Raw genomic sequence first — 22,511 nt, forward strand, 5'->3', positions numbered from 1 at the left:
AAACTGAAGCAGTGCTTCTCGAAGCCCAACCCCTCAAAAAAAAAAACGCTAGTGATTCGTTCAATCGCATGTCAAAATGAAGGCTCGAGTTCCCAAATATAACCATATAACCCCCACCATTGATTTTTTACATTGTATTCATTGTGAGGGAAGGGGGTGGGGGGTCCTTGTTCTTATTTATACTCTTTTAACTAAAATTAGCTAACAGGTTTCCCCTCCATTCAGTAATATTTCGGTGATGAGTCGATGTCCTTTGTTCTAAGCGTCTATCGACCCTCCAAAGAATACGGCAGCCTTCACAGCAGCTTTCATCAAATCCCTGCCACTCATGAGTCCCCTGACATATGGATTACATCATATTCTATGGAGACTGATGTTATAATCTGCTGAATGCAGTGCTGCCCATGGAACGGCAGCTAGTCACCCTGCTACGGGGGGAAAAAAAGGAAGAGTGATCCAGTGTAGCTAACAGTGAGATAATCATTCCTGTCCATCACACAACAACGAAGTGCTTCCTGCGAAATAAGTCAAAGTGAACTCACCATGAAAAAAATGATGAATACCTGTCCGTATCCTTAGGCTTGCATTGGTATTAGCGCATTTCAAGACTCTTTTGGCACCCTGGTCCCAAAAATACCCGATACAAACAAATTGCGGAAGCTAGAAATTCCCTAAAGTGGTTTGATTTGGTAAAAAAAAAAATAAAAAATAAAAATTATCTGTGAGCTTAGTTCACAGTGCTATCCTTTAAGTACAGGCGGTGTTCCCCAAGGTTCCATCCTCGGCCTATCGCTCATTTGTTAATTTACACCGCTACAGATATGACAAGATTATTCGACAAAGAGAAGTCCGAATTGTCTTGTCGCCTAAATCTTTCAGGCTAACCTAAATTGTAACTTGGACGAGCAAAATAACTTCAGTTTAATCTTCGATGAAAGAAGGGAAGTTGCTTTCCTTTCTTTGATCGAGCTGTTCAGGTGAAACCGGAGCCATGAAATATAGACATAATTTGGGGTTAGAACGCGGACACACGCCTTGGTCCTTAGTGACTGTGACCATGGCGGCTATTAAGGGGCTGCTAAATGAGGGCACTGACAGACCACAAGCTGAATAAAGAGCTACACCTAGAGACCGAACAACAAGATTAAACCCTTAATATATCATCCCAGAAGTGGCCTCACTAAACTGGCCCCCTGCAACTTTTAGAACTGATGCAAAGTCTCTTGTACAAAGTTTTTAACACCTCGGCCCCCATTGTACGTTGCCAACCGCCTGTCTAAGTCCCAGGGCCATCAATGAGCCCCCCCCCCCCCCCCCCCCCCCAAGGAGACGCCTCTCTCCACCAGGCCCCAAACATTAGCAGCATGATTCCACCACGTCGGCCTCACATCACAACATTAGTGGTAAATATTAAAAACACTTTCAATGCTGCATTTAATCCTGCTATCTGTAACTTCTTAACTTTTCTTATTAAAATCCCTCTGCAGACTCCTTATACTAAACACTCGCTTGCCGACTTTCAAATTTTCTTCTTTTTTAACCACAATTTACCTCCAGGTTTTAATTTATACCTGTTAAGCACCGTGAGCCGCATACCAATGAAAAGTGCGGCGTGGTCAGTTAGCGAAAATGACGAGCGGTAACACTCACAGGGAGGTGCGATGCAGCGCGGCGGGGGCTTTGAGGGCCACACCATCCTGAATACACCCGATTCTGGTGGGGGTGGTGATGGATTTGCCAGAAACAGGACAATGGTGGGTTTTGGCAAGGGGAGGGGGACTTCCTGCAGATTTTATACCGAAGAAGAGAAATCTGTCCCACTGCAGATGGAAGGCCAGACCCGGTGGCCGTACGAAAGGGCTGCGCTGCCTGACAGTCCACGCACTTCCATGTCAATTTTGGCGCATAATGGCCGCGCTGGAGAAGCCGCACGGCATGCGTCACCGATACCTCACCACAACGTGCGATGACAGGGATTAATAGGTGCAGAGGCATCCACGCCGGGGGCCATATTCAGGGGCTACGATCACGAAGTTAATGGCACACATGTCTCTCCAAAGGCGCTAAAAATCCAGGGGGTGGGGGCTATAAAACACAAGACGGCCACTTCCATCGACGGGGGAAAAGCACAGGCAAAGGAGAAAAGGAACAAAGGACGTCTGTGTCTGGGAAGGAGATACGGGTTGGAGCCTTACCTCCAGTGGCTGGAAAATAAGGCCGTCCACTTCATGGCTGACCTGGGCGGTGAAGCTGCCCTCCAGCAGCTGAAAGATAAAAAAAAGCAGACGATTAAAACACAGAAAGAAAGAAAAAAATAAGGATCTCTGTTTAAAAGAGTGAAAATGGTCCCCTGTATCCATCAGTGAATGTGAGGTTCACCTCCAGGTCACCATCGCATTCACACAGGAGGAGAACATATAAAAGCAAAAAGGTGCTATGGACTTCATCTATAAAAAAATAACCTAGATGATGAACCCTGGTCACAACACTTAAATAGACTGAGATTATAATAAAATATTAGATTAGCCCTATATGGGAAACCCACATTAGAATTAGAATTTGGTGACCAGTGGTCATTGTTGACACACCACAGCACACGGCGACGAAATGTGTCCTCTGCATTTAACCCATATGTGACATCGTGACATAGCAGGGGGCTTTGGTGTGGAGCAGGGCTTGAGGGCGGTACCTCAGTGGTGCCTCGTCGGTCGGGGATTCGAACCAGCAACATTTAAATTACAAGTGCGCTTCCCTAACCATTAAGCCAGCACTGCCCCATATATGCACAGGAACGTGATGGTTGTACGTTCCCGAAACAGGTCGCTCTCGATAACCAGTGGCATGACCTGGGAATACCAGCATTCCACGCTGAATCGCGTGAGGTTCCCTCTAAGGAGAGGCACACGGAGACCCTCAGGACATGCAGAGAACAACCAGTAATCGCGTTCAAATTCCGCTTAAAGCCTGAGCATTTCCCGATGTATTCCTGAGAGAAATTACAAATTCATCCTATTACTAAGGGTTTTGGTCAAAAGCTACTTTGAAACATGATGAAATATCAGAATGAAATAAACAATGCTTCGAGTGCTCTGTGTGTCTGTGCCAACAACAATTAAAAAAAGAAAATAATTGCAATATACACTACACTACCCTGTCGAACTATTCTATACTCTAAACACCACATCAATGAATGATGCAAAGAAACCGGAGAGCTCCTTAGTCTGCGTGCGGCCTGTGTGAGCCCGAATTTCCATCGACAGCCTTCTCTCCGTCGAAAACATTAATTAGAGCTCCGTGCAGCAGGAAGCAGAGTGGCAGCGTGGCTGAAGGAGGGGGCGGGGCGCGCCGGGCCGGCGAGGAATTACCCCCGCAGGAAGTCAGCGAACGGCCAATTTATTTATACGAAGGGCTCCATTAGCGCCTCTAGAAGACGCCGGGAGGAAAAGAAGCTCAGAGGGTAACAGCGACTCCTTAATGTCCAAGAGGTGGGTGACTAACGAGCCACTAACAGTCAGTCCTGGGTTCATGTCAGGAGGGAGGCGACGGGTCAAAACCGCGACGGTTTGCGTCATGTCAGCCGGGGGCACCGCCACAGAGCTGGGGAGACGGCGTGTAAAGCAGAATTTTACCAAAATTACCCAAATCTCGGAGTGCATTCTCTGTGTGGAGAGGGGACACCTGCGGCTGCACCGAGAACCGAAGCACAGAACGCGTTTGGGTTCTGTGCATTTCAGAGGCATCGTCCCGGCAACGGAGCTGCCTGCCACCTAGCAACACTACACCCCACTTGAGAGAGGTTTGGGGAAAAGGCCTGAAGCCCATTTCTACAGGTCAGGCTGAAACACACCAGCCATAATTCCCTGGACAGACTTTAATTGTGCAGGCTGGGCCTTGATGGAAATGCGACGAGAGCAAAAATAAAGAGACAGACAAGGCAGAAGATAAAAAAAATAAAAAATCACTCGACAGCATTTCTGCAGTGCGCACTGCCCAACGAGCAGATGCCTCCAGCAGTGAGAGAGCTCCTACACTGACAGACTTCAAACAGACCAGAGCCAGCATTCATTACCAGTAAAGTGCTCCGACACCCCAAGGAACATGGGAGAGCTGGGTGGGGAAACACTGGGCTCCAGCAGGCGGCGGTTTTTAGGACATGTGGAGGCTCGCGTGGGAGGCTGGAAACGACGGTCTCCTTCCGGCCAGAGACGGAGACGGGGGAAATGGTGAGTCAAGGAACGGCAGCTGCCTGGAGGGTCATGGGGGACTGTTACACAACACAGGCAGCAAGGTGATAACGGGGGCGGCCCGAGAAATTCAAGACACAGACAAAGACACAGACAGATCAGACAGGGCTCAGAGACAGAGACACAGACAGATCAGACAGGGCTCAGAGACAAAGACACAGACAGATCAGACAGGGCTCACAGACAAAGACACAGACAGATCAGACAGGGCTCAGAGAGCACGTCAGAGGTAAACATAGAACAAAAGGAGAAACTTATTGAAACGCTTTTGATATAAACTACAAAACTAAAGAAGAACCAAAAGCCCTAATATCTGAGACCCAGGGTGGCAGTCCTACAAAAATAAGCCATAAACAAACATTAATCTGTTATTACTTAATTGCCTAAAAACTGCCGAAAGACAGAAATTAATTCTGCTTTGCACTCAGGGCAGCACCTACCTCCAGATGCCCACAACCCTTCCACACAGATTTGCTTTTCTTTTCCCCTCCCAGCTTGGGAGGCCATTGTCCGTACCTTTCCTCAGTTATAACACATTCTAAAAGACATCTGGTAACACTTTACTCAAAGCACCCATGTATAATCCATTACAGATGCCTTCATAATGCATTATAATGCAATCATAAAGTATTAAACAGTTATAAATATTTATTTAAAAAAAGCATAACATTATAGCCATGTTCATTATGCCTTATAAAACGCTCATCTACAGTACATACCTTCATAATGCGTTACAGTGGTCAGTATGTTATGCATTATGAAGGTATCTATAGTGTATTATAGATGAAAGCTTCACAGAGCAGTCACAATGCATAATAAACATGGCTATGTGTGAAACCTTTTTATGAATAGGTATATCCATGTTTATAATACTTTATGAATGCATTATAATGGACTATGAAGGTATCAATAACGCATAATGATAACTGCTTTAAATAAAGTATTACTACCGGCAAAGTGAAATGGGTTATTTACAAAAGCTGTGCAAGTTCTGGAAGTTTCTATCAAAAGACTTTGCATGGATATATAGCCCTGACTCAGGGCTCTGTCCAACTGTCACTCTCTATGTCGTTCCCGCCATCGCTAATTTGCAGAGACAGCCTGCTGCCTGCTGTAAGCGACGTTAAGCGCTTTCTTGCCATATCTGGCTGAAACCCAGCGGCACGTCGCCCTTTCACACGCACACAGCCCTGTGACCTTCCGACTGCGCCACTGGATGCCCCGCGTTTGCGACTCGCCCTCCGCAGGGGAAGGGCTCTTTGGCCGACTCTCTTAACGAGGCAGCATGAGCACGGGGGCACAGAGCCACACTGCAGAGTCACCAGGTGACACTTTCGAAAGCTCACAACTGGATATTTTAACTGACTCACCGCAGGTTAAGATTCTCACAGGCCCAGAGGTAGGGGCCCCTGTCCACTGCCGCCTGACTGGCAGGCCCAGAGGTAGGGGCCCCTGTCCACTGCCGCCTGACTGGCAGGCCCAGAGGTAGGGGCCCCTGTCCACTGCCGCCTGACTGGCAGGCCCAGAGGTAGGGGCCCCTGTCCACTGTCGCCTGACTGGCAGGCCCAGAGGTAGGGGCCCCTGTCCACTGCCACCTGACTAGAAGGCCCAGAGGTAGGGGCCCCTGTCCACTGCCGCCTGACTAGAAGGCCCAGAGGTAGGGGCCCCTGTCCACTGCCGCCTGACTAGAAGGCCCAGAGGTAGGGGCCCCTGTCCACTGCCGCCTGACTGGCAGGCCCAGAGGTAGGGGCCCCTGTCCACTGCCGCCTGACTGGCAGGCCCAGAGGTAGGGGCTCCTGTCCACTGCTGCCTAATGGCAAGCTGCATTCCAGAGTCTATCCCGGAAGTAACAGGACAGGATGCCCACCCATGATGGGGTGCCCAGCCATCACAGACAGAACGTTTTTGAGAGCAAGCAGGGTAAGACAACAGCTGGAGCCGCAGAGGGCTAAGGGCCTTGGTCAGTGGTCCGATGGTGACATCACCAAACGGTGAGACACACCGGCAACCTTCCAATCACAGGAACAGAGTGCTAACCGGCTGGGCTGTAGGCCGCTGGATGGAAAATGTATCCAGCATCAAAAGGGAGCCAATACCTTGCCTGTAATCTGAGCGAACGCCCAGCACTTTCGCTACGGGCAAGCAGCACTCAGGGAGACCCACCGGCATGGTGGGGTAGATGAGCAGCAGAAGTGTCCTCCTCGAGGCATGGCTGAACCACCTGACCCGGTATGGGGGTCTTATCGCCCTGAACAGTCAGGCGCCTGGCACAGGCCGTCCACGATGCAGACGCTATCAGCCCCAAAGCCATTTCCTGGGGCCTCCCAGTAACTGTGAAGGGCTCTTCTGACCTTGGGAGAACATCACGAACAGCAGTGCTTCAAAGAACTTCACCACTCCAAGCCTTAGAAAAACAGGAGCAATACAGCGAGGAGAAGAGATGAATGCAGTGGTGTGTGGCCCGGAGAGGGATGCCATGACAACGCAGGGCAGCTCACTGAGGAGCAGAGGGGCACGAGACGGACTAGGGATGGATTTGCGTTGCATGGGGGATGCACAAGAGGCTGGAGGAACATTACCGACGTGACCGTTTCTGAGGGTAAGAGGCCTAACTGCTCCGGCTTGGAGAGGCATGTTGCCATAGTAACAAAATGAGAGCATAACTACAACAGAACACTACACATGTGGCTCAAAAGAAACCATTCAACTCCACTGCTGTCTATTGATTCTTAGTCTAGAATGATCAACTCCACTGGCCTGCAGGTCTGCTGTTACATTTTGTGCAGATTCTGTTCTCCAGAACGTCCCCATGATAGCAGCAGACTTCCATGCTCAATAACATGGTGGCACAAACACTTATTGTATTCATAGCAAGTACACACATCACCAGGGGAATTAGTACTACGGAATAATAATGAGGAAAATGCAAAATGAAGGAACTCCGAGATGTGATCAATTCTGAGGATTTTCTACCAACAAGAGAGAGGAGGATTGAGGGAGGCACATTCAGATCTAACACGCAGCTCCATCTGCAGAGACCCCTTGCCCCCCTCCAAATGGTTTAGCTTTTTAACAGCGTCTGTTTTCCGAAATGAGACACATGAGGAAATTCAGAAATGCAGCCCACGTCTTCCTCATTTACAAACGGGCCAGTGTCTGTCAAGATCTCTTTGATCTCCAACTCATTTTCCCCTCTTGGAATCCAAAGGAAACAGCCCGACATCTAAATGACACTCGGCCTGGCCGGACTCGGGCCGTGGGTGAGAGGAGGCATCCAGAAAGCAAACGGGAGCTGCCAAGCCAGGATACCCGGCGACAGCGTCACTTCAAATGAACTTTCGCATCTTGAATGAATAAGTAGGATCAGTCTGGAGGGTGTTTGCCCTCAACCATAATGGACGCACGAATCTATGAATCACTGACTCAACCCCGAATGAGTCGTTTTGGGGAGGCGGGGGTGAATTAATTGAGATGAGAAAAAAAACATGCATTAAACAGCATCCCTTTTCAGCAAATGAATTTCCCGAATTTCCACAGTGCCGACACAGCCGTGGTTTTGCACCGGGAGCCGGCTCCGCCCCTCGGGATAAAGATGCCATTGTCACCGTAATCCACGGAAATGCCACTGCTGTGACTTGGCAGAGACGCACGTCGAAGGCTTTTTGCTGTCGGGTATTAAGCGCACACATACAACATAATACACACTGCTCAGGAAGCAGGGACGCTCCGTGTCAGATCAGAGGCGGAGCGGCTTGCTGCGCTGCCTGGGCTGCGGTCTGTGTGGCATGCCAATCGCCCTGATGCCGTGTCCCCCACAGTGCCCCCACCATAACCAAAAGGGGCCCTAGAAGGCCCTGGGCCCAGTAAGTGAGCCTGTAACTGCAGCTTCCCGCTCAGCAGGCTGGGAACCACGACCATCATGGCCACTGGTGAAGTTGCAATCAGGGTGATGAATGCAAGATGCCCACAGGTACTTGGAGAACTGCAACGTGAGACCGAGCAGAACCCATGAGCTCAGAATCCGCGAGCGCAGAACCCACAGAAGGCTATAGCACTGAAGGGTCCAGGGAATTGATACTAGTTTGAAAATGTCTCCATCAGCAGAGATGTGCTGCGACTGCTGTACCTGAGCCGCTACCAGGGAGGACTCACACCCTCCTCTGGGCCAACTGGGGCTCGCCAAACAGATTACGGGCCCGACGGTGCGTGGCGCTGTGAAGATCTGAGAATACAGATTCTGTTTGCTGCCACACAACCATGCTGATGGAAGCAGGTTTCAGCCCAGCGCCGTACCACAGCTGGAGATGGTGCAAACGCGAAGAGTATAAGACAGAGAACGTGGGCAATGTGGTCATGGGGGAGGGGGACACAGAGCTGTCCCAATGCGGGCACGGGTGGGGGACACACAGAGGTATGACATTATGGACACGGGGGGCGGAGCAGAGCTTGCATGATGTCGTCCAGGAGACGTTTCATTATGAAGCAGACACCAAACAAAGCCCTACATGTTATTTCATCACCATCTCCGTAATTCACATATCATTAACGTTCATAACGCTACACTAATACTACTGCGTAGTATTCATACTATTTCAGTGTACTAAGTCCTTACATTTATACAGGTGCTGTGTGACACTCTGCCAAACCCGAAAGGAACAGTGTCATTATTTAATCATGTACATATATATGTTTCATATCATATATTTTATATTACATGTTATATGATATATAATATTAAAAATATTTACATGTTGAATACATTTAACATTTTGCACATTTATATGCATCTTCAGCTGCTCTCCTCTACGTTACATTTATGAGGACTCGCTTTGCTTACGGAGGGAGTAATTGCGTATTAAGTTTACTTCACTCGATATGCGAGTTGCGGTAATGAAGGCATTCCTCTCTATTCATATTAATGCAGGACCTAAGGGAACACATCAGGGTGCCAATTACCCAGCATTCCCTGCTCAAAGCGGCACCTCCACAAACCGCCCTCGGCTCAGGTATAAACGCTCTCCGGCAAATTAAGTCCACAGCTCAGAAAGATCATTTTCCCGCCAGTCACAAATATTAAGCGGTCGATGAAAAGCCAGCGCAGCCATGCCCACGACAGGGGCAAAAGCAGGGGGTCGTGCCTGTGGAAAATTATGTGTCTAAACCGAACAAAGGAGGGACCTTCAGCACTGCTCACAGAGGACAGAGGCTTCGCCGCTGACCAGTGCTCCCAGCACTCGGCGATCCTGGAGTCCACAGACAATAAGGGGTCGCAGTGAAAACATCAGGAAGGGAATTTCCGCCAGACACTGACCCAGAGACCCAAACGAAGAAAAGGCAATTTACATTTCCACTCCTCAACAGAGATCTCACTGTACTTCACACAGAAGGGCACAGTGCGAAAGGAGAGGGGCCATGAGTGAGGGGCGGGCACTTCGAATGACTTCATTACCGCAGCATCTTCTGTTAACATCTCCTGAACAAGAGGCGGTCTGTCAAAAAGGCCATTGAGACGGCCCAGAAATGTCTGCAAATTGGGGGGGCACACGGGGTGGGGTACAAAGAGCTGAGTGATGTGGTCACCAGGGGTAAAGTTCCGTCAGGGGACAGAGGTCGACGGGACTCCCAGCAGATCTGGTGAAGCCCTCCCAACCTGCGATACTGCGGATTTACGGGAAACTGCCCAGAATTTGACCAGCCTGTTTGATGAAAGCACATCAAACGACAGATATGGGCAAAGGCGGTACCACTGCGCCCGTGTTTATTACCCAGCATTCCCTGCTCAAAGTAGCCCCGCCGGCAGTGAGCGGGAGCCCGGCCATTAAAAGACGCAGAAACCCCGCGTTGGTATGCAGCGGCGGCGTCTGCGTGTTGGATTTCCTTACGCTTCCTCCAAATCCCTCGAGGATTTGGATGCCGCATACAGCTGGTTGCGAGAGTTAATCCCAATCAGAATGTCCTTATTTATTTAAATAAAGTAGAAATTAAAAGTAACAGATATTCTGGTGCCGTTTCAATGGTCTCAGGGGGCTCACATCAACTTGACAGAGCCTGATGATGATTAGGACCAGGGGCAAGGAGCAGAGACGGGGGGGAGAAAAGCCCACAGCTCCATCGGGGACCGAGGGGAGTCCTGGGTCAGTAACCTCGCGTTTATGACCAGGAGATACGGGAGCAGACGTGTGAGAAGGGCGGAGCAGCCACGCGGGAGATACCTTCCGAGAGGCGTGGATGTCAAAGAAGGGCTTGTTCCGGACGCTGAAGGGCTCCTTGGTTTTGTCGATCTGCCCCATCTTCATCTTCTCTAGCCTGGGAGAAATTATTTCCTTCTCTATGCAAAACAGTCGGGTATTGAAGTCACACTGGCCCACCGGTTGGTCCTGTAAAGACAAAACCACAGGCGCTTTACTATCAAGGTTACTAACACCGAGTAAGGTCTTGTTTCTAGGATGGAGGAAGATGCATGACCAATGGAAAAGAACCGGCCATTACGAGGTCACTGCCGCACTGTCAGTACCGCACATCAACCACAGGAGGCGCACTGCCTGCACAGCCAGCATCCCATCCTCCGCTATCCTGAGTCACGCACATCACTCACCACCAAGGCTCCATCTTCCACATCACCCTCCCCTCACCCACTCTGGCACTGTGTGTGTGTGTGTGTGTGTGTGTGTGTGTGTGTGTGTTTTTTTAAACACCGTCACGACAACAGAACACGGTGACAGAGAGGGTATGATAAGCATGCAAGCCGCTGTGCATCTAAATTACACAAAAAAAACAGCCAAAAGCTTTGCAGGTAAACAGAAAAAAGGAAACTCTCATAGAGAGATAAGCTGGCAGCATCTCCACGGCAACGGGTAGCTCTTAATGGCCCATTCTCCTGTTTGTCTCACACAAATCCCACAGGGCCTCTGAAGCCGAGATGAGCGCCGCTCATCTGGCCACAGGGCACACACCAGCATCCTCCAATCAACGGGCTACGCCCCAGCTCAGCCGCTTCCAATTGGAGCATTCCAATCAGCTATGCTCTAACCTCCACCAATCAGAACGCTAAGGTGCATCTCCTCCAATCAGAGGGCTAGGCTCCAACCTCATCCAATCAGAGGGTTACACTCCACACCGAGCTGAAGCTTTGCTTTCTTCTCCTCGCCTGACCCTGGCTGCTTTAAAACAACAGAGACCTTGCTGTAGAGCACTCTACCTGCTGGGGAGATCTGGAAGGCCTTCAAAGGACTGAGAAAGAGATCAGCACGCCCTCATGATGACAGTGACCATTTGTCAGAGAGTAGGCGGCGTGTGACGGGCGCATTCCTCTCTAAGCTGGGCTCCTACACACCTACCAGGCTGCTCTGCTAACGCAGTGGACTGATTATCCCCCAGGTAGGTCCCCCTACACCATTCACAACCTCACCCACCCAGACATCCATCCTCGATAAGGGCCTGAGCGCTGCAGGTCCCTAAGACCCAGAGCTCACTCAGGGAAGCCAACGGCGGAAAGCTGGGGGCGACATAAGAAGTCCATAGAAGATGCTGGAAGAAAACTCGCACAAACTTGCAGACTTCAGGTGCTCACGGCCTGGGCCAAATTCGGACCCACTGACGACAGATCCATGACCACAGAGGTTCCAATGCAAGGACCGTAGAGACGTGGTCAGAGGAGGGAGCTGATGGGCGTGAACGGATCAGAGGGGGCTGACAGGTATCAGACGCCCCCTGAATGAGGGCCTTGGCAGAGAGGCCCATCTCACGAACTGCCCCATCATTCCCCTCACCCATACGGCACAGAGACGGCTGCTTACAGAAGCTTACAGGCTCAGTTTCAGTAAAATTGCAGAATCCGCTAATCTGTCTGTGAGGCGATCATAAACACTGCAGAGCGACTTTGGCTCAGGCCACAGGTGACCTTTGACGGGCAAATCCCGGACACCAGCTGGACCTCGAGCACCAGGCATCAGACCGAGCACAGCTGGGCCCGGAGGTTGCAGAGGGCCGGCATTTACACTGGGAAAAAAAAAAAAGATCCAAGCAGAAAACCAGAGCGACAGAGAGGGTCAGGAGAGAGATAAGCTGCTGATACCACTGTGCGTACTCTAGCATCAAAAGGCAATAAGGGACAGTGCAGCGTCTGTGAGCCCGCGGGCAGTGAACTATCCAGGCAGTATAACAGTACAGCACATCACAGCACAGGCCTTCCTTAACGACCTAAACACAACAGCAAGTCACGTCCCATAATGAATGGACAAAGTGCCTAATTGGGGGGAGGCGTACCGGTAGGTATGTGGTGCAGGTGAGTGTGATTGAAGATGCTAATGTCTCCATCGCCGACAGCAGATGGTGATGAATATCTCAAATCACCACTTACTCCCCCCCAGCAGGACGATCGCTGAAATGCTGAGAGCCCCCACACACTAAAAACATCACTTACAGAGCCAAACAAGGCCCCGGTCTCCCGCCACTAAAAATTATATAATTTGAAAATAAAAATGTGTAACTCGCTGCACAGGAAACCCAAGGCTGGCCCAGAACCTGCACAAGATTCTGATTATGGCTGACATTTTCCTAGCCATTCCTGCCATGTGGACCAGTGGGAGGGCGAGCACCCCAGGCCGGAAGCATGCTACTCGCAGGCGGAGAGGAACTGCGGGGTAGTGCAGTGGGCGGGATCCTGGAGAAATGGGAGCGAGTGGGATCACGGGGGAACCACTGAGCGGGATCGAGTGGAATCGTGGCATAAACCGGGGCAATCGGGAATCGGAGTGTGGGGTCACAAGGGTCTCACAGCAGGCGGGGCTGTGGAGGAATCGGGAGAGAACAGGATTAAAAACTGGGAAGACTGGGATGGAGTGGATGGCAGAGGAAAAAGCAGCCGCCACAAGGAGGCAGTGCCTCGCACCGGCGGGCTGGTGAAGCGATGTGGTAATCATGCCGTTCAAGAGGCGTCAAAAATATTACAGAAAACAAGCCGAGGCTACTTCACAAGAATATTAAACTGTGAAGAAAGGAAAGCCTTGAAGAGCGTCCCCGTGTGGAGGGGAGTGGAGCGCCAGGCTACGCCCCGTCTGTGGGAGGATGAAAAGACCTCTGAGACGCGGCCCTGAAAAGCTGCAGGCTCCACAAAGGCGATGCACTCGCTCCACGTTCCACCATCGCTCACACATGGTGCTACAGGATTAACAACAAAGAAAGAAAAGAACGGATTTAAAGGAAGCGTAAAGGTATCCCCCTGCGGAACCCACGGCCCAGACCGAATATGAGGTTCATCCCGGGCGAGCGGTTCGTGTTGACAGGTAATAAAGCTCGCGTGTAACGAAGGGAGCTTTTCTTGTTAAATTAACTCCGCTTTAATATACGCTGGCTATGCCACAAACACATGGCCAGGCGTTTACGCTGATGTCCGTGACTCTAACGAAATGCCCGAGCGGCACCCAGATCAAAATCGGCCGAAGAAAATTCAGCGGGAGGAGCAGATCAATCCGATATAAATGGAGAAATTAAAAGCAGGAAATTTAATTAGCTGCCGCTAATGCAAACAGAAAAGAGGTGGATTACGGGACGACAGCAATGGACAGCAAGAGACACAGCGACACAGACGGAGACATAGACAGCAGTACAGACAGCGACACAGACAGAGACATAGACAGCAGTACAGACAGCGACACAGACAGAGACAGCAGTACAGACAGCGACACAGACAGAGAGAGAGACAGCGACAGCAGCACAGAGAGCAACAATGGCATAGACAAGAGTCAGAGACAGTAATAGAGGCACAGACGGACACTGACACAGACAGAGACACAGCACCTGCACCTTCACTGAGCCCAGGATCTGCTTCGGAAACGGGGAGGTGGGACACGACAAGCTCTGACAGATGAGTGGGGGGGCAGCGACGAAAGAGTCATTAAGGCATCGCAAGACTGACCCGCACAGTAATCAAACTGACCGACTCATAACTGATTATATAATATAAATGCAGACACGAGTCCCGGCTTGTCAGCCAGAACTGATGACAGAACCACATCAGAGCTAAAGCAGGTCTGCAGGCACGTCTGTGCTGCAGGACAGCACTGTTCAAAGCCTCACTGCTCCACTGGACGCGCCTGTCACATGCGCACCAGGCCGGTGTGGTGCCGCTGCGAACTGCTTAACGACGTAACTGGATGCTAAAACGTATCATTAACCTTTTGCGAGTTTCTAACTGCTGTTCTAAATAAACCACACTTTTACAAATTTCTGGGAAAAACACACACACACGCACACAACCTTACCACAAAGGCTGAGAAGGATGGGAAACGCCGAGATTAAGCCGGTTATGCAGTACGAGTTAGTAATTAGCCCAGGGGTATAATTACGATCAGCACTCTGATGTGAACTGTGATTATCCTCACAGCGGTGTTAAAAGTCTCTCCTTTGGCGGTGTGTTTCAGTTAAGCGCAGTCATTAGGAACGGCGCACAGGCTCGGCTCACCCCCGCTGCTGCGGAGCCCCTTTCGGACCGCACCCCCCCCGCTCCCCCACCCTGTCACTCCCCGTCAGTCTGTCTCGTCTGCTGCTCCTTGGCAGTGGTAATGACAAGTCCCCTGGCGCCTCGTCACTCTGTCACTCAGTCACCCCCCCACCCCACGGGACCGGCACCCAGCGAGCGGCGCCGTCAGACCCGCCACGGCTGGTACCGGCGCCGGGCTCTGGCCCAAATCCACGTACATGACACCTGGAATCCTCAGGGAACCCGTTTCGAAGGGCTCGGCACCAAATGGCCTGTCGCTGCTGGGAATCTTAATCAGGGAACGGAGGACGGCGGCAGTGAGGTGAGTCATGCTGCAGCTGCGACTGAAATGCGCAGCAGCAGCCGCTCAGCGAGGCCGCAGAGGCCGGGGGGGTACTCACGTTAAACTTGATGATGTCGTAGATCAGGTAGCGCGGCACAGGCTGCCCGTTGACCTTGTCCACGATCATCTCCTGCAAGGAAGGGGCAGGTCAGCGGGGGTCACATGCACACATGCGCAGACAGACGCGCAAGTGGAGGTCCGGCACCCTACACAGTGCCACTGGGCCACTGCGAGGCAGCAGGGTGAACCGGGCCAGAGGAGTCTCAGCCAGTCCTGCCAGGTCAGATCGCAGCTTCTCCCCCCCCCTTCCCGGCACCCGTCTCCTGTCACACTGCACCCCGCTGGTTTTCTTGTTTACATACACGGTGCCCTGTGTATACAAATCCGTGAACCAGCCCCCTGCCTCGCACCCTAACCCCTCCGACACTGGCTGGGTGCGACACCGATGGACGGCGGGACAACGAAGACGACGTGGAAAGGCATCGGCGCTTCAGGGCCTTCGGCCGGCCAGAGCGGCGTCACATCCCCATGTACGAGCGGAAGGAGGCGACTGGGGACAGTCGGGGGGGGAGGGGGTGGTCACAGCGTTCCGGAAATTAAGGAAAGGGGCTCATGAATAAGTCAGAGGCAGCAAATGAGGCAGCCATCACCCGGGGCCTTGATCTACAGGTCCGAGCGCGACATCCACCTGGGCGGGTCGGGTGCCGGCCTGATGAAACGCAGTCATGCGAGACAGGACCCCCCCCCCCCCCCCCCCCGGCGTCAGCTAGTGAACATAGGGCCAAACAGTCAGCTGACAGCAGCCACACCAATCTGGACGAGGAAGCTGCTGGCGGCCCCGCGAGGCACTGCTCACCACCGCACCTAATTAATGTCTGAGGCGCGGGAAACAGAGGAGACACAAGGTCATGCCCCAGATTAACAGCTCCGGCAAAATATTAGCGGGGAAAAGATCAGAGCAGACCTTAGACTGCCCAGTCGGGCGTGCTGTGCCTTTATTAATAGAGAGCAGCCTCACCCCTTTAAGGGGGTTTGCACCTGTCCCTTTAAGAAACCCCGGCGGCATAAGCGATGCAGGAGCTCAGTGCATGCTTCAGACGCCCCGTTCAGGACAGCAGAGTATATTTGGAAGCTGCACACACAGCGATCTGTCACCTGCAGCTGGCACTGGGCGTGCACAGTGACCAGGTCCCCCATGCAAGGGCCAGCTGGCTCCTCCGGTGGAAGCACTGCCTTCGCTACGAAGGCGTCTAGACATTAGTCTGAGGCCCACGAACCATCCATGCTCAGGGCACAGGGCTGGGTTGTGACTCGCACAGCAGGAAGGGCCACCGCTCGTCACACGTGCACAGACATGCGCACAGAGACGCACAGGCAGAGACACACGCAAATACAAACTGTATGGGATTCGAACCAACACCCCACTGTGCAGGTGTGAGGCAGCAGCACTACCTGTCCATGTCACTGCGGCATTCCCAATGCAATCCTAAACTGTCTTAGCGATTAAGTACAATTTCAATCAACGAGAGGGATCTATGGTAATCTGGAAGCGATCACAGGAAGATGGAGAGTGGTGTGGAGATGGTGTGAGGTACATACTCAGTATTGGACATTATTATTACGCACGCATGTTTAAAAGAGGTAGAGACTCCAAAGAATAACCATGCGTGTGATGCCACTAAATGAGAGAAGATTAGGACTTCAGTATATATGAAAATAAAAATGCCCGCGACCCTGATTGCAAGTGGTTACAGAAGATGGATGGATGGATGGATGGATGGAATATGTAAACTGGTCTGTGTTACTGTTCCCTGACACGGTGTGTTAGGCGGAGACCGTCCCTCACCCCGTCCATCAGAGTGTTGGAGAGGTGCACGCGGGGATCCTTCCGGAAGGGGAACTCCAGGTTGGCTATGTGGAACACCGAGTTGTCCCTGTCGATCATGTAAACTTCCTCCTTCCCATCGACAAGCATCATGTAGCTGTGGGGGGGGGGGGGGGGGGGGTGGGGAGGGACGACGGCACAGAAATGAAAGAAAAATAAAGATGAAATGCGCATTACTACCCGAGAAGCCAGGCTCACAAAGCAGTCCGTCCCTTTAAATGCAGTTCTCAGTGTTAAAATTACCCCCCATTGCCTAACTGGGGGCCCTAAAAATACATTTCAGTGAAGATTATCGTGCATGGCCGTTATACATCAGGGTGGACCTAATATTAACACAGCAAAAACTCAATATCTGCAAGTGATGTCACTCTGACTGTCACGTAACATGCTGTGATCTCCTCAACGGCGCCATCTTAAGGATGAAAGTATCCTACAGTCCCATGTCTAACCCTGTTACGTTACACGCAAGTGCTTCAGGTACTGGTTCTGTACCGTGTTATCATGTGATCTCTGACTAACAGGTCTGCTTGTTACCCTGATGCACGTCTGAAGGAAACCACAAAAGCAAAACTGGTCACGGATCAAGACTCTCATTCCGGGGACAGTGCCGGGCCCCGGTTTGCTCTCCGGGCCCCGGTTTGCTCTCCGGGCCCCAGCACGGCCAGCCGGCTCCGGAGAGGGACACTCATTCTCCCCCACAAGCACGAGACTCCCGTCTCAGTCGGGGAGCAGCGAATCTGTTTTTCCCAGGCAAGGTGCCGGAGCCTTCCTCCCAACCCCTACAGAGCGGAGCAGCCTCGCCTCGGAGCACACCCAACTGTGGATGCGATTATCACACCTGTGTTTTCATTGGCCGAGTCTGAGAGATTAGGGGGCGTCACGACAGAGGTGCACAAATCTCCATTCCACTCCATCTCTCCCAAACCAGTACAGAACAATGACAACAAAACAATTTAGTTCTTTTTAAGAAAAAAAAAATCCAGAGATATTCACTCCGGAAATAATGATAACCTGCTGGATTTTATAACCGATAAAATGCAAAGCCCGCTGCGTTTCGGGGCTGTTTCAGACAAACGTGTATGAGGCTTTCAGGGTAATCAGGATGGGGACTGACAGAGGATGCATTAGCATGAAACCCACGTTCACAACAGGCAGATGCAGAAATGCTTAAACACCGCACACACACACACACACACACACACACACACACACACACACACACACACACACACACACACACACACACACACACACACACACACACACACACACACACACACACACACACACACAGAGAGAGAGAGGATCTGGCCAAGATAAACCTCTCATAGGCACAGTGCGCCGCCTCGCTCCCGGACGCTGTCCCTGATGATGGACACGTCCGGCTTATCGGAACTCACACACAAGTTCATTTTGTGCCTTTTGTTAACTCAGTGTGCGGTAAACCTGTAAGGGGCCTGTAAGAGACATGGCCATTAAATCGAGCATGACCTCGACAGACAGCGGCTGACTGATGGCTAAGAAGAGGAAGGGGTACTGGGGGCCACCAGCAGAGGGCACTCATTTTGAGCCCCTAATGCCTCTCAGGTCTGGAAATCCACCCTGTCTGTTGGTCACACACAGCCAGACAGACACAGAGAGACGGACACAGGCAAACAGACAGGCACAGACAGAGACAGGCACAGACAGAGACAGGCACAGACATTGACAGAGACAGGCACAGACATTGACAGAGACAGGCACAGACATTGACAGAGACAGGCACAGACATTGACAGAGACAGGCACAGACATTGACAGAGACAGGCACAGACATTGACAGAGACAGGCACAGACATTGACAGAGGCAGACAGACATTGACAGAGGCAGACAGACATTGACAGAGGCAGACAGACATTGACAGAGGCAGACAGAGGCAGACAGGGTTTTTGACTCAGGGAAGGAAAATGAAGCTGACAGAAATTCCTGAATCAATTGTGACTGGTGACCTATGGGCCTGACGACAAAGATCAGAGGGATACAGGGCTCAAGGTAGCGACAGTGGCGGCACCCCAAGGTACGATGGCGGGGGCCCCTTTACGCAGGCTCCACGGGACGTGCTGATCGTATGCTAGCGGCATGGCCAGCCTGCTTAAGAGTCTGCGAGCATGAAGGCGTCCTGTCGCTAAACGGCGTGCACCGCTGCGCGTTTCCACAGCGACGCATCGCACAGCCAGCCAGCGCTGTCCCAGCCACCGTGTCTCTCTCCTTCCTGGACTCCCTTCCCTGCTAGCGGCTGGGGTCCAGGCTCAGATCAGCAAGAATGAGCAGAAAGAGCAGCCCCGTGTCAGTTCAGGCAGCCTCCCCATCAGGCGAGCCCCATCTCCTGACAGGGACGAAACATGGTCCCCAGTGTGGAGGACCTGTCCATCAGGGCCGCTGGGTGCGGACCACAGTGACGGCCCAACCACGAAGGCCCAGCTCGGGATTCATATCCTACTGGTGCTAAGTGTCAAACGAGGCCTTGCTGTAGAAGCCTATGGTGCGTCACGGTGGGCGATCAGAGCCCCCAAGCCACTCATGGAGAAGCTTCCCTGGGCATAGGGGCTTAATATGACAGCACTGACAGTCCCCCCGAGACAGACCGCAAAAACTGCAATCAGGGCTGCAGCTACCACTCCCCCGGACAGGGATTGAACAACCAAGCCCAGCCCAAGGTCACAACAAGCCAGCCGGCCCAGGATTCGACCATCACACCCAGCTGGAGGTTACCTCCCGCCCCCTGACCCGGGATCCGACCATCACACCCCAAGGTCACCTCCAGCAGGCCGGCCTGGGAGCAATGGGAGAGATTCACGTCACGGAGGCTGAAAGTAGTACTATTACTGCGGACAATTTAAACCCCGGTGACCACTCTGACATCTCATCCTCCTTGGGTCTTTCATTTACTTGAGGACGCATGAAAAACGACAGACTGCGCATCCTGCGACCGCGAGATAAGCGGCTCAGGTCCCCTCAGCTGGGGCCGGACAGGAACGATCACACAGACGCCAGCCTACACTCATCTGTAAGCACAGCTTCACTCCAGCTACCGCTGATCCCCCACGGGACCGACTGGGGCTCCGTCTGTCTGACTTATTCAGCTCTGAGGAGGGGGCACTAATAACTGTGCAGTCTCTAGTCGTCCACGACAGCCCTCCACCCGGCAGGACTTCAGCAACTCCTCAAACGGACGTCTACTGAATTTCTCCTCATATTCCTCGATTATTACGTTTTCAAAGGAAAGTAAGGCCTCGGTGCCTTCGGTATAAACCACACGTACAGGCCGACCTGCATACTGCCATTTTGAAAAAGGCACCTTTTCACACTGTGGGACATGGGGTCACGCTGGCTGTTCATGCCTGAAGTCCGGAAGGCCGTCGAATCCAACGTGCTCACTCTCCCCCAGGCCCCTGAACTACGGAATAATGTAACAAAGCAAATGTCTTGCAGAGGTTTCATGGGCGCGTTTTAGCATGTGAACAGTGCCATTGTCCTCCCGGCAATTCACCGTAAAAGGGGCGGGGGATTAGCATCTAAGCTAATTACACCATGGAACAGCCAGGGGGCGCCGATAAGCCCGACGTGTCCACCATCGGGACCAGCACCCAGGAGCGAGGCGGCGGACTGTGCCTATGAGAGATTTATCTCGGCCAGATCAGAGCTGGCGTCCCGGGTTTACGTGGGGATAATCCTGGCGCGGGTACCGTCATCGTCACACACCACTGATGCCATATGGCCCTGTCGCATCTTAACATGTGACATCAAAGGGCGACCTGCCGTGGGCGTGAACCTAAGACCTCTCAGTGAACCGACGGAACACCCCCCCCCCCCCCAGCACACGCAATGCAGAGGCGTGTATACGGCTATCACTGCAGCATTACTGCCGATACCATGTAGCAGTGCGACTGCTCTCCTTCACAGTCGTGTTCCCCAGGCCACCATCCGCATCGGGCTCAGACCCCCCCGTCCATGTTTAACCCACACAGATGTTCTCAGAAATCTCTCTGTTCTGCGAGTGAGTGAACATACAGACAAAAAAAAAATAAATGCGTCGGACTGTGGTTGGGCTGCCCGTGCTAATATAAAACTCCAGTGGAGTGCCGGGGGAGGGGGTGGTAGGTGTTGGCAGGGCTATTTGGTAAATCAGAGCATGTTCCTCTTGAGCACCCCTGCCGTTACTTCTCCCAGGGGGCACACAGAATTCCAACAACGGAAAATATCGGAAATGCTAAAGTGTTGGAAACGCTAACCGGCAATCACGCCACACTCTCACCGCACACACCATCCTAACCCCCCCTGGATCCCCCTCCCCCATCCTCACTACAGCAGCAAGACGCATTTCATCGGTTGAGCTGCTGACAGGACGGGGGAGGGGCCCTCAGCGGCATCCCGGCTCGGCCCCCGCCCAATGATCGGCCGGGCTCCGCAACTGCTTGGCAAGCCGTAAGGGCCTCCCCTTCACAAGCGCGCTTCAGCCAGCCCATCACCGCCATGCGCCAATGCACCAAATGCAGCGCAGCATTACACGCGGCGCTGGAACGCGTCGCTATTCGGGACAGAGGGAAAGATGAACAGGTATGCCGATCATTAAAAACAGCTCGACTGCAAAGCAGTAACATGAGACGTCCCCAGATTTCGAAGTCAGTTTATGATTCAGAATGAAACCAGACTGACCCAAGGGATGTGCGGATGGGGCCCGATTCCAAGCACGATGCCCCCAGCCTAAAACAAAAACATCTTGGGGGGGGGGGGGAAGAATGGGCATTTAAAAGAGGGTGTTTGGAAGCAGGGTGTGCCTCCCCCGGGCGTCCAGTAGCTGGAATCCACAGCATGCTCACCAACACCGGCATTGGCATGATCAGTACCAAGCAGCCCCGAGTCACGGCCTGGCTGAGCCCGGCAGACTGGGCGGGCAGCACTGGTATCATGGCAACGAGGCGGCTGCAGTGAGCGATTGCCGCGCGGAATAACTAGCGTGATGCCAACGGTACTCGGACTTCGCGGTACACGTTCACGCCGATGCCACCGAGCCACGAGAAGCTGACGGAGACGGCCTTATGGCCACGGCCGACACAGCACCGACCGCGAAGCGACGACAACAGACCAGGAACCAAACTGGCATTAGATTAAATGCGGGGGGGGGGCTTTAAACACGCACATTAACTTTCCCGAAATCCCCCGTTTTAAGGCAACAATGAAACTGAAGCATCAGAGCTTTCAAAGCCCCGACACCTTCAATTATGGTAATTTATCAAATATCAAAAAATGCCATGGAAATCATAACCCCCCCCCCCCCCCAAAAAGTGCACTTTTACACCCCCCCCGTTTCTAATGTTCCTGTATTTATCTTGTCTTCTGATTATCTGAGCATTTTACAAAAATAAACCAACATCCAATAGCGCAGAGAGCTGCTACATCCTGAAGCAGGTGGCGGCAGAAAGGGCCGACAAATAAAAAAGATACAATGTACTAACAAAACACAGAGACGAGGCTGAAAAGTACAAATAAATACTCTCTTTTGTAGCATCGAAGGGCTTC

At 52.2% G+C, this 22,511-nt stretch overlaps 1 protein-coding gene across 2 annotated transcripts in view; it reads right to left on the bottom strand.

Moving 5' to 3' along the window:
• rngtt (RNA guanylyltransferase and 5'-phosphatase) overlaps positions 1-22,511 on the bottom strand; it is a 54,072-nt gene that overhangs the window by 20,920 nt on the left and 10,641 nt on the right. For both annotated transcript variants that reach the window (XM_048985176.1, XM_048985175.1), the window contains 4 exons: positions 16,914-17,049; positions 15,126-15,197; positions 10,457-10,621; positions 2,196-2,264 (listed from right to left, as the gene is read on the bottom strand). In XM_048985176.1, the coding sequence (XP_048841133.1) occupies positions 2,196-2,264; positions 10,457-10,621; positions 15,126-15,197; positions 16,914-17,049 (442 nt within the window). The remainder of the gene's footprint in view (positions 1-2,195; positions 2,265-10,456; positions 10,622-15,125; positions 15,198-16,913; positions 17,050-22,511) is intronic.

The sequence above is a fragment of the Brienomyrus brachyistius genome, chromosome 19 (assembly GCF_023856365.1).
Source record: "Brienomyrus brachyistius isolate T26 chromosome 19, BBRACH_0.4, whole genome shotgun sequence".
Taxonomy (NCBI): domain Eukaryota; kingdom Metazoa; phylum Chordata; class Actinopteri; order Osteoglossiformes; family Mormyridae; genus Brienomyrus; species Brienomyrus brachyistius.